Source organism: Stylophora pistillata, chromosome 1 (genome assembly GCF_964205215.1).
Source record: "Stylophora pistillata chromosome 1, jaStyPist1.2, whole genome shotgun sequence".
Lineage (NCBI taxonomy): Eukaryota > Metazoa > Cnidaria > Anthozoa > Scleractinia > Pocilloporidae > Stylophora > Stylophora pistillata.
Window position 1 is genome coordinate 17,444,347 of NC_142519.1, and position 16,298 is coordinate 17,460,644.

A 16,298-nucleotide genomic window follows, 5' to 3' on the forward strand; every position below is an offset into this window, starting at 1 on the left:
TCTATCATGGCGTGTGAACGATGCATATAAATTGTAAAAATTATCTATTAGCCATAAGTAAAATTTGTTTCTATGGACCTCGTTTTAGTTTAGTTGTTATATTCACCTGAATCTGATATTTCTTCCAATAATTTTTAAATAACCCAGACAAAGACAAGGAAAAATGACTCTCCCTTCAACTGAATCATAGATAACTTCGTAATGTATTTTTAAAGATTGCCCAAACAAAGGAAATTACTTCTCGCTCAATAATTATTCGTAATTTGAAAATAATTCGCTTAAAGGTGGCGTCGTACCAGTTCTGTTTAGTCTTGTACGATATTTTTCCTCGCAACACCTCATCTAAATGCAAAAAAGGTTCTGGAAAACCTCCCTATCAAACAAATGCATTCAAACATACATATCCGTTTGGGGGTGACAACACGTCTCCATTGCGGCAGTAGCAACCATATTGTTCTGCTTTATGGAAAACAACTTGATTCAGTTTGCGAAGATTTTGGAGATTCTGTTAGGTGAATTTGGGGTGGGGGCGATTATGAACTTTGGTTTCATTTTTATTAAAAATGTGACATTTAACTCCGGTTTTAAGCTGAATTTTCTTTACAATACCCACTGCTCGGCGGCGATCTACAAAATATTTAATTTCGACACGGCAGGTGCATCTTTGATTCAAAAGCAATCAGCTTAAGGTTATTCCAATGCGGCCTACATATCCTCTTAAAATTAACTTGGACGACCTTTCAAATTGAGCGAAAGACTCGCGCCTTTTGATCTAATCACCGCAAACTTCTTTTTAAGATGATTCTCATTTTGAAATCATTAATACGTTGAGAAAATGGACTAAACATATCTGAACGCCACTGCCGCTGATTCATATCTGGAGATGGTAAAGGCCTTATCTTTCAAGTAGTCGTTAATGCAGATAAAAATGGTCTTAATGTGTGGAACTTAAACTTGCTATATATCGACCAAGGAAAGCTTCTTATCGGACCCATGGCTTTAATACTGACAAGAGATTCACACGGTAACATTTCATAACAATAGTTTATCTTTTATTTTCTAAAGTTTCACGACATCTCAAATTTACTGTTCAACAAAAGTTCAACAAATTTCTTCCGTGAGGAAATTCAAGTATTGCCTCTTCACATAAATGTTATCAGTTTACATAATGATGTACGCTTTTAGGTCATGTAAAAATATTTAAACCAGTCCTTGTGAGATAAAATGGTGATGGCATAAAAAAAAATAATTTCAGACAATTTGCTGGCTAAAGGAAAACAGTTTTACATGAAACTGTCAGTTCGCTACTTTACCAGAAAAAAAGCCTAATCAGAAAATAGCCATGCATTTTAATATTTAGGACTACGCGTATTCTTTGTATTTTCCTAACTCAACATAAATCGAGCTCTTCTTTTATATATCGAGCACTGTAACACCGAAAAATCAAAACCGAGACGTCCTATTTATATAATATACTATTTATAGACTACGAGTAGTCTTTGTATTTTCCTAACTCAACATAAATCGTGCTCTACTTTTATTTATTACATGACTCGGGCAGTCAAAGGGCCAATAACTAAAATCAACCAATCAAAATGCTCTATTGCCGGTCAATATTTTCTCAGTATTGGACCGGGCACTGTCCCGAATGGTCCCGAATGATACCGCACTTGTGTCCCTTTGAACTTCAGTCGTATAATAAATCTCTTATTAACCAAGCTTGCTCGGGACCGTACTGGAAGAATATCGGCCATCGGTCTTTTTTGTACGGACCTCGCTGTGCTCGGTCCGTACTGTCAAGACCTCGGGTCGATATTCTCCCAGTACGGCCCTCGCGCTTGGTGAATAAGATATATGTATGGAGCACTGTAACACCCAAAAATCGAAATGTAGACTTCCTATTTATATACATACATATATATTTCCTGGAATTAGCAAGTCCAAAATTTTTTAAAGATTGCACCCGACTGGTTGCAGCCATCAGTGGCCAATGAGAAAACAACGAATAGCGTTTAATCTAGTCAAATTGAATCATTCATCGCGTTACGAAAAATTGATTCACGTATTATTCATCCATTTGTTCTTGACAACCTTTCACCGTATTTGCAAAAAATGTGTCGTCACGCTTCTGAACAAAGGATAGCGCTAATAAGTTATCCGTATTGCGAAAACGAAGAAGCTTCTCGTTCGTTTGCAATCGCAAATGTGGCTAAAAATATCACGGGACAGTTAAATGGAATATTGATTTCGAATGTGACAGACATTTGCCCTTCGGCAGGAAATGAAAATAAATTGTTCCGGAAAATCAAACGCGAAGCGTAAGCCTTTCGGCTCTGAGCTAAGCATTTAATTGGTGCATGTGTGTTGATATTCCTATCACTCTCTCGCCTATGCAAATAACAAAATTAACATTTGTTTAATATTTCAATAGATGTTATTAGGCTTTACTTGCGATGAGGCAAACAGTATTCAATACCACAAAAGCTGGAAAAACCATTACAATCAAGTTAAACAGTTCGATAAGAAGGAACTATTTCTTCGCCATTTTCGAAATACCAAAATGGTTGAAGTGACTTTGCACTTTATCATTCTAGCCTGTATGTCGATCCTCATTGTGGTTGCCAACATCATCGTTTGCGTATCTGTTATAAAAAACGTTCGACTCCGCACTTACACAAACGGGTTTCTCGTGTCTCTGGCCGTCTCAGACATTTTCACTGGTGGACTCTTCTTTCCTGTTCACCTCAGTGGGCCACATTCGCCTGTAGCCTTCACAGAGGACTACTTGATTGCTTTCGTTCTGTTAGCTGGTGTTGGAAATATTTGTCTGGTCACATGGGATCGCTACGTTGCTGTTGCTAAACCGTTCCAGTACAAGGAAACAGTGAGGAAATACTTCACAAAGATGATCATCGTTATTTGGGCAACTTCATTACTCGTTTCCCTCTTACCCTTGGCTTGGAAGACAAATAATAACATCATCATTCACAAAGTGTATCTTTTTTGCTTAATGGGATTTTTTGTCGTCATCCCGTATGCAGCAATATTTCTCGCTTACTTCAAAATTGGCCAGCGTCTGAGGAAACACCAACAGAAAATTCGCAAACACCCTAAAGCAAATGGTTCTCCCTCGTACAAAAGAATGAAAGCAGAAGCTAAAGTCGCCAAGATTTTTCTCGCTATTGTAATAATATTTGTGTTGTCGTGGTTGCCGATCATTTATATGACAACAGTTGTCAGTTTGAACAGGGAAAATTTATCACCACTCGCTCTTCAAAAGGCGTCCCTCTACACCGTGGCACTTTCTTCCTTGGCAAACCCTTTACTTTACGCATTTGTAAAAGAGGACTTTCGGCGGCAGTTTAAAAGACGGTCAGCGCGCCAAGGGAGAGGTTCTGTATCTACGGCTGTTAGTAAAATGAGGGAGGCAGCTTGTACGGAGGCAGCGTGTAAGACAGAAAAAAGGCCCGCAAAAAAACAGTCGATTCCATCGACGTTTTCTCCTCACAGGGATAAATGGGTTTGAGAAAGGGAGTAAAAAACTCACAAAAGGCATTCCCTACACGTGTACATGATGTTGTAGCAGAAGAATTCCAGTGAGTTTCGAATAAATTCACGAACTCGTGGGGATAATCCTTTATATTATTCCCAGTCGTTCGAAAAACAAAGCATACTTTGTTTCCTCATAAATAATCAGCCAGCCACATACTCACAAAACAAAAGCAGAACAAGCGCGTAGATAGACCAATCATTTTTGCTCAAAGGAATTCTACAAAATATTTGGATAATATATAAGCGGACTTCGCCAATAGACAGGTGTCACCTTTATACGTCATTGGCAAGCGGAAGCAAGCACGAGGCGAGGTGAGGATTGAGTTACGCGCGTGTTTCCTGTTTCGCGCTCGTCTCGCGCCCGTGTCGCGCTCACCTCGCGTCCGCCTCTTGCTAGCTTCGTTGCTAACTCTCGCTTGCTTCAACACGTTCGAAGACTAACACCTATTCTGCCGGCGAATTAACCCTGGAATGTGTTACCAAGAGGTTTTCACAAATCTCTAGCAAGATTGGAAGGTGAGTAAAAAATACTTAATTTCCGACATGCCGAACAAAAATAATATAAAAATCTTACAGCAGCTTGACTTAGCTCGAGATTTGTCAGAAAATAAAATATTTATTGATATTGAATAATGATAGGAGGGAAAGCGAGGCTTCAATTTACTGGTCTGATTTCAATAATCGAGGCGAAAAAGCGTCAAAGGACAGTCACTTGGTACTCAATTATGAATTTGGTACAATTGCCTTATAGCTTACACTTGCGAAGAAAAAACCATTCATTAATGGATTTGTCTTCAGGATGCGACAGGCTTGTCATCACTTCAAAACCATAATTAGTGATTTCTTGCAGAATCGCTGTAGTGGAGGAGTCCGCTTGTTCTTTATCGAACGAGAATACGAGAGGACTACAAATACAGTCGTATCCTTTAAATATCTCCTGTAAGATGTGCTTCTCGGCGAAAACCGTCAGCAGCGTTTCTAATCCGTGCCTATCTCTATCCAAAGTTATTCGAATCACTTGACTCCTTCCCACAGGACTACTCGACTTGGTGTTTTTTACGGCTTCAATGAGACGAGGAATTTGATAAAAATCGGCTTCCTCGGCGAGTTGATCAAATTCTTGAAAATTGTCAGGTAAATTCAACTTGGAAGACCGCAAGAAATTTAACACATATCGAAACATCGGTCCGTCACGATCGATGAAGAAATTTCCTCGGGAATCTTTCGCCACTGGCCGCCGTCCACTAAACATGACCCCTAACATGGAGTCTGGAAATCTTGTGAGGCTTGCTAGTGATGTGGTATAAACGTGGCCTCCAACGTTAATGTCAATTATGGATGGAAATTCTTGAACTTTGTCCATTCTTCTCAAGCGTGCTGTGAAAGAGAAACCCCCTGCGAAAGAGAAACCCCTACGCGAGTCAACTAACCTTATTTGAGGTAACCACACTAGCAATTTTAAGTTATCGTTCTAAAGATATCTGAGAACTCCGTATAGTAATCAAACATTGCGGTGAACAATTTTCAGAGACGATTACTGAATATGTAAGCTGCAATAACCTTTTTGGTGGTCAGATTGGATAATCTGACTTAATGACGTTTCGCTTTTGCCAGAAAATAAAAAGAGCTCACATAATCGACCAAGAAATAACTTGAACTTACTTTAAATTCTCAGAAGCGAACACCAGTGGAAAAAGTTGCCGAGACAGTAGCCACGTTTTAATATGGCGACACTTCCGATTGCGAGAAACCGTCATATAAAGTATCATCGAGTGTGTCATGTTATTCGCGTCTCGTCACGCCAGGTTTCTGAATTAGGAACGTTTCAGCCACTATGCATGGCATTAATAACACACTTTATTTAGTCTTCACTTCTTGTCTTCTCATGTTGGAGTCGTAAATTTGACATTTCCGAGGTAGAAAATAAAGAAAGGAAACCAAATAGAAAAAGAAAAGGAAACGAGGAAAACGAAGAAAAAAAAATTAAATATTGGACTGCCCAAATCAACGTGAAATCGGGTTTAGAAATGTACCTCGACGTGTCAAATTAGAATAAAACGATCCGTCTCAAAAATACATTACTGTAATAAAGCACTTTCAGAATTCGAAAGGAGCTCATCATTTCTCGGAAACCTCTCGTAGGCATTATGGAGTCCCACACGTGTATTCGGTGTGAAATGCTATTTCTTTCGGAAAGCCACTCGTCACTCGAGCGGTATAATGGAAACGAGTCCAGAAAGGAGGCGTAAAGGAAAAGCAAATCAGACTTTCAGAACACTTCTCGACACTCTGAGATCAAGGAAGACATCAATTATACCAATGAACAGTACCCTTATTAATGTACCTCGACAAATGTTGACTCTGATAAGCAAGCAAGGCAATTGTCCGTTAACATAAAAAAATACAGAAGATGACTGACAGAAAAAAACATCCTGAAGACTGAATACTGCGCAAATAATTTCCTACCTCAGCCTGTTCTCCCAAATTTTTTTAAGGACAAAAACATATTATCAAAATTTCCAGTAAAAAAAAATTAAGGCAAGAAGAAAGCAAAACACCTCGCAGAATTCTACGCGCACCTACCCCAACATTGGGGGTTGGTTGAAGGAGACAGCTGGAAATATTGTGCGCCAATGCGACAGAAGTAAGAAGGACGTAACGATGAAGATTGCGTTCTCCGTCAAAACAATGTTGCAATGCAAAACATACTGCGAGCTTTCGTAGTAATGGGTCAGTAATGAATTCCTTGAGGAAATGTATCAAACTCAAGGGAGACGCAGACCAGGCGAGAGGAAATTCAGAATGCGATATGCTATCGGCGCAGTAGTTAATTATATTCTAAAATTTTATATTTGTCATTGTTTACTTTCAATTCCTTTTAATGTAAAGGTTCAGTTATGTTTCCACGTGTTATATTTCAATATAAGGTATTGTATTACCTTTCCTATTCACCTGCAATATCTGTTTAGGTACAATGTTAACCGCTCCCAACATAGCGCTAATGCTACTTACATAGCTACTCAGTATATTGATTTGACAATTCATGTTTATAGTTAGACGTGTCAAAAGACGAGATGTACCTTCCTCAGAAAAGTTAAGTGATTTCAAAGTCTACCATTCAATATAAGTTCTTTCGTTAAAAAAGTTTCATGCAAGAGTCTTCCTCGGAGGCATTACTTACGAACAAATACCCAGGCTTGACTTGCGTGACCATCTAAAAAGAAATTTGACATCTTGACCTCAAAACCCTCATTGAGAACATGTTGTAGAAAAGCATCTAACTGCTCCAATTTAATCGGGACTTTAGCTTGCCCTCCTTCCACGATTCCATTGTTTGTGCTGAAGTTGTAGGCAGAGCCGCTTAGAATATTCCCACCCAACATCCGCACATTAGGAACGAGCCTTTGAATAACCGCCGAACCACCAGCCAACACTAGCTGCGTCTTCGAGCTGTAGAACAGCCGTAGAATCTCTGGGCCGGAGCTAATGGGCTTTCTGTTTTTCTTCGCATTTTGAACCTCTTCTTCAAACGGTTTAATCCCATAGTAAGTGGCTTCGATCTCAAGCTGTTCGAAATTCTGAAAGTCGTCTGGAAGGATTAATTTTTTCGTGCGCAAGAAGTTGAGGACGTGTTTAAACAGCACACCATCCCTGTCTATGAAGTAGTTCCCTTTCTGATCCCTGGGTACTTGGTTCTCTGAACTAATAAGCTTCCCTAGTTTTGAGTCGGAATACTGAGTGACAGTGTAAAGCGTTGTGGTGTAAATATGGCCACCAACATTAAGACCCACCACTTTTGGAGGTTCAGCCATGCTGGGTTATTTCGAGACGGGAGACTGAAGGCCTGTGTAAACTGCACAAGTTGTTTCTAGTGAAAGGATAGACGAACTGATACTGTTCACAAATGAAGCCTACCATAATAAATATTTCCAAAAGTCACGTGAACTGTAGTAGATCAGTCCAAATCGGTCTTAGCTGTCACGTAAAGTTTTTTAAGCTTCGTGCCTTGTCATGCGGATCACGCGCGTAATATATGCTTAGTACTCAAATGGACCCATCAAGCGCACGATGCAACTTTTAAACATTTCCCAAAATTTTTTCTTCATTTTTCGTTCGGGTTAAAACTAGATAAACGTTCTATCCAGCATGTCCTGATCTCCGTTGAAGTGATACTGTGGGTACAAGGCCTTTATCAACAAATGGTTATCGTTTTAAATGAGTACTATTGCCCACAAGTGAAACGAGTGAAGTTGATGAAGTACTAATACTATAGCTAAACGAATCGTTGAAGTAAACTGGTCTTATAAGATCGTCTTGTACTCGAGAAAAGATTAGGCTCTCGTAAACTGAACAAAATGGTACAATTTATAACCCAAAATTTTGATCACTATATCCACATCTATCAATGACTAATGAGTTAATAAAGTTGAAATGGTAAATTGGCCACCGTAACGATTACAAAAGCTGACGTTTCGCGCGTTAGCCCTTCGTCGGAGCGTTTCGAGCGTTTCGAGCGTTAGCCCTTCGCTCTGACGAAGGGCTAACGCTCGAAACGTCAGCTTTAGTAATCGTTACGGTGGCCAATTTACCATTTCAACTTTGTTGATATATCCAAATTATTTCGTTACTCCCACCGACGCAGCCCCAAACAGTTTCTTTCGAAACTATCAGCCTTTACTAATGAGTTAAGTTCGAAATTACTGACGTAACTTAATACCAATTTTTAGACAATTTCTAATCGCTCAATATCTTGAGTATGTTACATATTGAAATATATTGAAATAATAACATTCTAATTTTACGCCCACATTCTTCAATCTTCCCGGAACATAAACAAAATAGAAACAATTTCAGTTTAATAGCCATTTGAGATGGAGATCATCTGGCTTATCAAAATCTCACAGGTTCAAGGTGTGAAGAGCCCCAATATTTCAAAAGACTTCTATGTCATATGCGCTTTTTTTAAGATTCTTAAATTTTCCACGATAAGTTAGTGTTAAAGGAAGAGTTTTATCTCCCCCATTACGATCACACTCGTACAAGGAGGGTCGTATCGGCTTTTATCTGAGAACTGTCGAGATACCATGATGGTCTATCCGGTGTGATACTTTAACTGGAAGGCGAGGGCGATTCTTCTTCCCAATAAACGTGACTTATTCTTATGAAAAAAATCACAACCTCTCGCCATCATTAGTAGAGGGTCTCAGTGGTCTGATGGCTTTTACGTTTAACGGTTAAAATTTTGGAAATTTTACGGCTAACGGTTGACTTCCTTCCTTCCTTTGTGATTAAAAGAAATATTTTTTTACAAAACCTAACACTGAATTACTCCGGAAAATGATTTATTCACACACTTTCACTGACGGAGTCATTCAAATATATAATCAGTCCAATCCCGTGCAAGTTTCAAAGCCACGAGAGAAGCAGTGTATCATGCACATTCAACTCGGTGAGAGCTAAAGCAACTGAGTTCAAGTAAACTTACGGTGAGCTTTTGTTTTCGTCACCATAGCAGGTTCCTACATGTCTTTTAACTAATTCTGGGCACACACACACATTGTGTCAGATTTTTGGTAGGCGAACCTCTATGTACTTCTTATATGTTGGTTCCTGGTCTGTTACGAAAGTACGCTTATGCTTGCTACTCCCAGCCTCCCTCCTCATATATCTCAACGTGTCAACAGGAATGAGCGGCAGTTCGAGGACGCTTCTACCCTGGGGACTTTGATAAAGATCAGACGCATTATCTATGTGCTCAATCTGACTGTGCTGCATCATAACTTGGACCAGATCTGGTGCAACAAGTCTTCTTGGTGTAACTTCCAATCCCGGAAACTCTACAGACTGTCTTTTGACAATTGCATTACGCTGCTCCGTCAAACAGCATTCTGCACACGGGCCAATTACATCACAATATTCACGTCCGAACGCGCACTTCGAATGACGTTCAGTAAATTTCGTGTGTATACTGCTCAGGCTCATTCGATGGGAGAGGAAACCACCGCAAGCAGTGCATTTCGGCTGATGTGAAAATTTCCTCGGTTTCTTCGTATCCTTTATAGTGTCGTGTGTTCGCGTCTCGCTCGGCTTAAGTTTGTGTTTGTGCCAAAATTCAATACCGCCTGAAATTTTATCCGAATACGTTTGGAAACGAAGTTTTTCTCTTGCGTTGACTTGCGACGACGTAGGCATCCATTCCCTGCCTTTTCCAGAGGAAGGATGATCATCGAAAAGCTTTGGAAGTGTTGAACGTTGAAAGCATTGTCTGTGAGGCATGTTTTCAACCCGCTTTCGATATTACCACTTGGTCGTTTGCCATCATTATTCAGATTATAATTAAATTGGTTAATTTGATAAATCAGCACGTGTTTTAGAAAGCGTTGTTTTAGCACTTTTTACAATGGAAAGTGACTAGATTTGGCGACTACTTCATCTGAAAGATGACCACATCGCGTTTTTCCTTATTTCCTCGTTGTTCTTGTTTACTAACCCGCAGTGCACTTCTCCTAAGTTACCGACTAATTACAATGCACTACTTAGGCCCAAGGCGATATTTGCAATCAATCTAAAATGACCATTCACTAAAAGGTCACGCTTGACAGAGGCCAGATTAAAAGGCTTTGTCCGAGAATACAATGTGCCGTTGTCAACAACGTGGAGTGGTCGGAAAGGAAATCTAGAGGGGAGGTATAGAGGGAAAATCGAATACAACTGATGGAAAATTTGGGATGATTGACCAAGCTTGGAAGAGGGGAGGAAGGGTTTTTCTTGTTTTCTCCCCTTTCCCCCTCCCTCGCCTTGTTACTCGTTCCATATCTTCCACCCGTCCAATGTGGCGCCCGAATATTTCCCACGCTGAATTTCGCGCTTGAAAATATAAACTACCGCCTGCAAATCCGCGGCAAGAAGGCTGATCCTGCACGCTCGGGTAGCCAATCAGAACACAGGATTCGCTTCATATCGCCTCATGTTGCCCACGGGCACTGCCAGCGATTAGCCTGTGTACAGCCGCCCCGTCCCCTCAAAAACATTGGGATTTTTTTTTAGGGGATGGGGCGGCTGTACACAGGCTACCAGCGATATGATAAGAGAGATTACAACCCTCTCTGCACGAGATCAAAGTCTTGTTTTTAAAAATCTAAGGCACGCGAGGACCAGATCTACACCATTAATATTTAACTATTGAATTCGAAGAATTAGGGGCCAGCTTTCCGGTTTATCAGCCCTTTTTCAATCAGTAATTTTCTACAAAGATTAAGAGAAAACTTTTCATAGCTGTCTTTTCCCTAGCCTACTGAATGGCTGAGAAGTTTTTTTCATTCATCGGGCGAAAGGAGGTTCGCCACTCGCTTTGTACTTGCCTGCAACATAAACTTGCCGGCTTTTTTGTGGGGTATTCCAGCCGACTTTACACTTTATCGTGACACGTCTTTCGGTAGAAAAGGTCAGATTTGTCTAAACCATACCCGGCAAGTACCAGGAATGTTAGCTATTTGCAAAGCAGGCCGGTGGTGTAACATAAGCTATGCGTGATTGAGTGACTGAAAGACTTGTTTTGTTGCGGCACTGTCTGAGAAGACCTGGGAATGTAACGTTTAATTAAGTGAAAATCAAACATCGACACTTGATCCTATCAATTCTGATTACTAAGAGATCTTAGAGTAGTTAAGTGTGCACATCTCTTGGCCGACGTGGAATTTGAAGACATTTCAAAACGGAGTTTGTGGTAGACATTGTAATCAGCACTCACTTGTCTTGCTGTTTATCCGCCCCTTGGTATGAATATGGCTAAAGCTCAACATTATAAAAACTGGCGTTCAAACTCGAAAGAAGAAACAAAAATCAACGGGGAAAGACAGACAAGAAACGATGAGAATTGCAGGCAGAAGGGATTATCTTTAGCACAGATTCGTCGTAATTTTGATGGCTCCCATGATACGAAGAAGAAATTAGAAAGAATTAGACTGCCGCCTATTCAGGCTCGAAACAAAAGACGTCAGTGCGTCAGATCTGTCTCTGAGAATCTTAAGCGGGAAAGCGGGAAAAAATTCAATGAATCATCGCCAGAGACCACTCCGGCTCGCCAAATAATGCCAAGAGGTTTTGAAGAGTTCTGGTTACAGTACAAATCGTCTCTTGCAATTCGATCGTCAACAATTTTTCCAGACATTGATGCGTTGTCGATTGAGATCATCCGGCAGCAAAACCAACCTCGCGTGGTTCTGCCATCCCTACGGTTAAACAAAAACAAATGACTTCATTAATCGTGAGCCAGTTTTAGGAGTTTTCCTGTTTGAAGACTCAGACGGTACCTGTATCTGTAGAGCCAGTGGGGTCCTGAAATTAATACCACAACTTATATTTCAAACAGTGTCAATGTAAAAAGGGGGTAAGTTTCTAAAGAAATTGTGTTGCTGCCTCGGTGGGAGTAACAAGGTCAAATGAGTTGATAAAGTAAATTGGTCACTGTAAAGAGTTTCAAAGCTGACGTTTCAAACGTTACTCTTCATCAGAGCCAAAGTGTCAATAGATACTCAGCCAAATTAACCCTTTCGCTACTATGTGCTAATTAGGCCCAAATCCCCCTGTTCCTGAATACTTAATTAGGCACCACCAAGGCTTTAACACAAAATCACAACATACATGCTCAGTAGCGCTAATGACTGAGGGATACACATTTTCAATTACTTTTACGGCACACTTTAATGCTAAAGAAATAATAATAATAATAATAATAATAATAATAAAGTAGATGCTTATAGGGCGCATTTCTAATCTCAATGCGCCTAACAACAGATTATTATAAGAATAAGTAAATGATTAACAGTAATGTTTTTTAAATGTTTCTACTGTTTCCGCTCGTTTAATATATTCGGGCATCGAGTTCCATAGTTTCGGTGCAGATACTGAAAAAGCGCGTCCACCATAGGAATTGGATTTAATAGGTGGGAAATCACTTAGTTAAGAGACACTATCTACCCAGCAAAGGGTTTTAAGTTGAGGCGCTATGAATTTCTTTTGACCCACAATAAAGAGAGATTTCTAAGTGTAAATTCGGCTTGAGTTGAATCAGTTTGCTCCTCATGAGTGGCGTAAGGATCGTTCATAAAAGTACCCAAGTACATTCGGTGCCGTATTTGTAACGCACCCCTGTGTTTTCTACTCATATTTATTATGGGCTGCAGTTTAATAGACGCACTACTGGATTAATCGGGTGGGGGGGGGGGGGGGGGCGGGTGTACTCTAAAAACCCGGTGACTAGACTTTGCCTGCGACGTAAATATTATTTAAACAGCGATAAAATATCAGATGAGCTTTCACGCGAAAACGTTATACCTTCACAAAGGAAAATAACATGTTATCTTCACACGTGAAATGACACCGTTACAAAGGTTACATAATAAATCGTACCTTTCGCAGCACAAGCGATTGGTTTGGTTTTTCAATGGTGTTTATATAATAAACAGAATATTACATGGCCGCCTAGAGATACGAAATTTCTCTTCTCGTGATAAAAATATTTTTATGTTATTTTTTTAAACATCCTCAACAGATGGGGGAAGGGGAGAGAGGGTAAGGAAGAGGATGAAGGAAGCGGAGGAGCCCTGTTAGCGTATGGGCCGCCTTTGGTCAAGTTGTCGATTTTTGTTGTTGTTGTTAGTTTTTGTTTTTCATTCCAAAAGTGCACATGAATATCATACCTGTTTCCTCGCCTCCCAGTTTTGATGATTTGATTGTACTGGCCTTTGTAGGCTGGACTTTTGAATGTCCTGCTGTTGTTTAGCTTAGTTCTTAGAGGTTTAGGAAACAGAAATTGTCAGAAGGACAATGATTTTCGTTATGTGGGAAAGTTTGTTTTCCGAAAGAGGCCCTTTTTAATTTCAGGCGCCAACACTCGGTTCGCAAACAACAAATTCAAGTTGATAATTAATCTTCAAAAGGTAATTGCAGGCCGTTGTATGCATCCTAAAGAAAAGCGATAACCTAACGCTATGAAAGTCTTGACAAAGAGATAACTATAACATGGGCGAGGCCAGACCTTCAACTTTCTATAAGCTGAAAGAAATAGAAACTAAGAAGGAAACCGTTTCAGGCTGAGAAAACTTAACAAAGGCTCATCGCCTGTGTTTTTGTGAATAGTAAGACCCGCAGTTACCCTAGAGTCTTCAATTTAACCTGAGCGAGTTCCCCTTTATAACCCTTGTCCAGTACGTATTTCAGCAGGAGACTCATCTTCCCTTGGTTCAGGCTTTAGGACGTTTAGCTTATTGTCTAAAGTTAAAACATCTATTTTAGCTTTGTATGCTTCGCTAAGTTCAGGGCTCCTCTTGCCCACGCAAACTCTTTCTCTACATTTTCAAGACGCTTCCAAAGTTCCTTAATGTCTTGATGTAAAGCTGCAATTTTCTGGTCGTTTGTTCCAGTCGACTCATGTTCTTCGTGTTTTACTGCTAATTGGTAGTTTTCCTCCATATCCTGGGCCATTTCAGATGCATTTTCATGTATGGTACACAGCTTTGGAAAAAAGCCTAGAACTCTATGCCTTTGAGCTCCCAGGTTCGCACGCTTCTGTCTGAGGATGAAACAGTCTGATAAACGTTTTAACATTGCATTTCTATCATTTTTCCGTTGCAAATTGTTTTCGCTCGGAAAATTGGCATCAGGTCCAATATCATCATCTTCAATGCCCCATTCGCCATTATCCTCTTGTTCAATGGTAAATGCAAATTTACCGTCTTTAATTTCGTCGCTTTCCTCAGGTGCACCATTTAGGATCGATTTGGTTTCTCGAGATTTCTTTGCAACAGGTGACAGTGGCAGCATCATGCCTCGTGCATAATACTGCCGCGATGCCTCTCCTATTTGATCTCCTCTGTCTTAGACGAACGCCGCGCGCAGTTTCCTGACGCGACACGGTCACCTTGACACTCAATCAATGGAGTGATGCTTTTAGCCTGTAATTATATGGCTGACCCGAATGATAAAGAAAACTGCCAATTTTTACATTCGACGAGGATCTGGCGGAGATCAGAGTAACACTTGATTCTTATTTCTACCTGCCGTAGGAACTCAGCGTGGCTGAAATCCTTAAATCCAACCAGAGCTCTCGAACGTGGAACAGTTACACAAAGTCTACAAAGCGCTTCAAGGTAGAAAATAAACAATCTTGTATCATGAAAGGTGGGCAACTCGATAAGTAGTCCGCTCAACTCTGTATTTTCACAGTGGCATTAGTCTCAACACTATCACCGTCAGAGATTAGCAGGAAGAATCGCCGAGCTGAGTTCAAACGCGGTTGACCTATTGAACTAGATATCTTCTAGCATTTGAAGTAGGTTCGATTCTCCACACAATAGATACTTGATTATTTTTCTCATACGGTAATGTCACCCTTCATGACTTTTCATTGCAGTCTCACCTGCTGACGGTACTTTCAGCTCGTGACTTGTCGGTTACGTCAACGTTCATTCTGGTACAGCGTGCGTCTTACCACAAAATTTAGTAGAGCTGGTTTGTTTATCAGTAAAACTCAATATGTTCATTTGACTTACCTAGCTCAAGCAATTAGTCCATTTAAATTATGGCGTATTTTTCTGGTAATCATTTAACACGAAATAAATTACTTATGCTTTGTTTACTTGGCTGGTGGTGTTAGAGGTAGTGATACGGTTGGTCGAGAGCGTTTTTTGCTTGACATTAACCCGTTGTTAATCTTCTTTATTGTTTTCTCGATAACGCTAAACCAGTTACTATTGAATACTTTGAATACTGTAGAGCCGTTAGAACAGAAAGCCTTCAATTCAAAACAGCCGGAGCAATTTCAAAGAATCTATTAAACCCTTGTTGAAGTTGTTATCCTTCTCTCATAATTCGTTTCATGGTCATCAGAGCCATTTGTGATGCCCCGTATGATAAACTGCATATTCGATCACAGATATTTTGTTTGCATCAGTGAAGTCTTCTAACCAGCGAAATGTTCTGCTTTGCGTTTAAGAGACTCAAATCATGAAACCCCGAGTGGTCGTCCGATCTAATTACCTCAGTTGATGCAGTATTAGTAAACAAAGTTTGGGCTTAACCTTTGACTGCCATGCAGCACTGCATGATCACTTTAGTCTCGTTTCTGTTTTCAAATACTGTCGTTTAGACAGGTGCAGTGAATTAAGGTAATTACCTACAATGTATGGATAGATCACAAAATCTATCAGCCAACCGAGAAGAAGAGAAAACAATCTCAGCACCCTTTCTTTCGCCTTCTTTGAGAATCAAAGTCACTGAAGGACTCATGTAACGATTAGACGACAATTAAGCCTGAAGCTCGATGAATCCCTCAAGGTGTATAAGTTTCCCTGTTTTCACTCGTCAAATAGAATCTTTTCTCTGATCATTGGGAAACAAAGAAAAAGTAAGCTATAAAAGGCTGAAGCGAAACTTTGGCTGGATAGTGCGAAGATACTTCTTGTATTCAGTTTTAGTATTTCATCAAATGTTACCCCCCCCCCCCCCCCACGCACGGTGGCGTGGTAGGGGAAGGAGGGCAAGGGAGGAACCTTCAATCACGTCATATTGTAACTACAGGAGACAACATGAATTTTTTTATTGCTATAAATTTGGCAAAACCATTCAGTGTTACGGGGGAGGGGGGGGGGGGGCAGGGATTCATCCTGTTAGCTTCATCCTTACCATAAGAAAAGGTGTCACGGTCCACAAACATCCCCTGTCCACCGCAGCAGTTACTTTAGCAA

General features: G+C 40.3%; 4 protein-coding genes across 7 annotated transcripts; 1 reads left to right on the plus strand and 3 right to left on the minus strand.

Annotated features, from left to right (window-relative positions):
• Positions 1 to 370: 370 nt before the first annotated feature.
• Positions 371 to 6,406, plus strand: LOC111321282 (dopamine receptor D5). Of its 4 annotated transcripts, XR_015994066.1 has the most exons (3): positions 702 to 886; positions 2,432 to 4,068; positions 4,588 to 6,406. XR_015994066.1 is itself a non-coding variant. In XM_088741368.1 (2 exons), the coding sequence occupies exon 2, from the start codon at positions 2,432 to 2,434 to the stop codon at positions 3,524 to 3,526; it is 1,095 nt and encodes a 364-aa protein (XP_088597494.1). In that variant the 5' UTR covers positions 371 to 512; the 3' UTR covers positions 3,527 to 6,406. The 4 variants fall into 4 exon arrangements, 3 of the variants coding, with proteins under 3 accessions (XP_088597494.1, XP_022779856.2, XP_088597485.1); XM_088741368.1 differs by lacking the exon at positions 702 to 886 and adding an exon at positions 371 to 512 and having other exon boundaries at positions 2,432 to 6,406; XM_022924121.2 differs by having other exon boundaries at positions 702 to 1,024; positions 2,432 to 6,406.
• On the minus strand, positions 4,149 to 5,333 carry LOC111321283 (BTB/POZ domain-containing protein KCTD6). The gene is made up of 2 exons (XM_022924124.2): positions 5,215 to 5,333; positions 4,149 to 4,964 (listed from the first exon to the last, which is right to left on the minus strand). Exons 1-2 carry the CDS (start codon positions 5,331 to 5,333, stop codon positions 4,298 to 4,300), a joined length of 786 nt encoding a protein of 261 aa, XP_022779859.2. The 3' UTR covers positions 4,149 to 4,297.
• LOC111321285 (BTB/POZ domain-containing protein KCTD6-like) lies at positions 6,384 to 7,755 on the minus strand. Its single transcript, XM_022924127.2, has one exon. It carries the CDS (start codon positions 7,362 to 7,364, stop codon positions 6,726 to 6,728), a length of 639 nt encoding a protein of 212 aa, XP_022779862.2. The 5' UTR covers positions 7,365 to 7,755; the 3' UTR covers positions 6,384 to 6,725.
• A 139-nt stretch (positions 7,756 to 7,894) lies between these two features.
• Positions 7,895 to 10,102, minus strand: LOC111321284 (uncharacterized). The gene has a single exon (XM_022924126.2). The coding sequence runs from the start codon at positions 9,826 to 9,828 to the stop codon at positions 9,115 to 9,117; it is 714 nt and encodes a 237-aa protein (XP_022779861.2). The 5' UTR covers positions 9,829 to 10,102; the 3' UTR covers positions 7,895 to 9,114.
• Between the last annotated feature and the right edge of the window lie 6,196 nt (positions 10,103 to 16,298).

Bases quoted from the DNA above. Each gene is read 5' to 3' on its own strand.
- LOC111321283 (XM_022924124.2), bottom strand. From the start codon at position 5,333: ATGACACACTCGATGATACTTTATATGACGGTTTCTCGCAATCGGAAG. The intron at 4,965-5,214 runs GTAAGTTCAAGT...TGACTCGCGTAG, and splicing joins TTCGCTTCTGAGAATTTAAA to GGGTTTCTCTTTCGCAGGGG.
- LOC111321285 (XM_022924127.2), bottom strand. From the start codon at position 7,364: ATGGCTGAACCTCCAAAAGTGGTGGGTCTTAATGTTGGTGGCCATATT.
- LOC111321284 (XM_022924126.2), bottom strand. From the start codon at position 9,828: ATGCCTCACAGACAATGCTTTCAACGTTCAACACTTCCAAAGCTTTTC.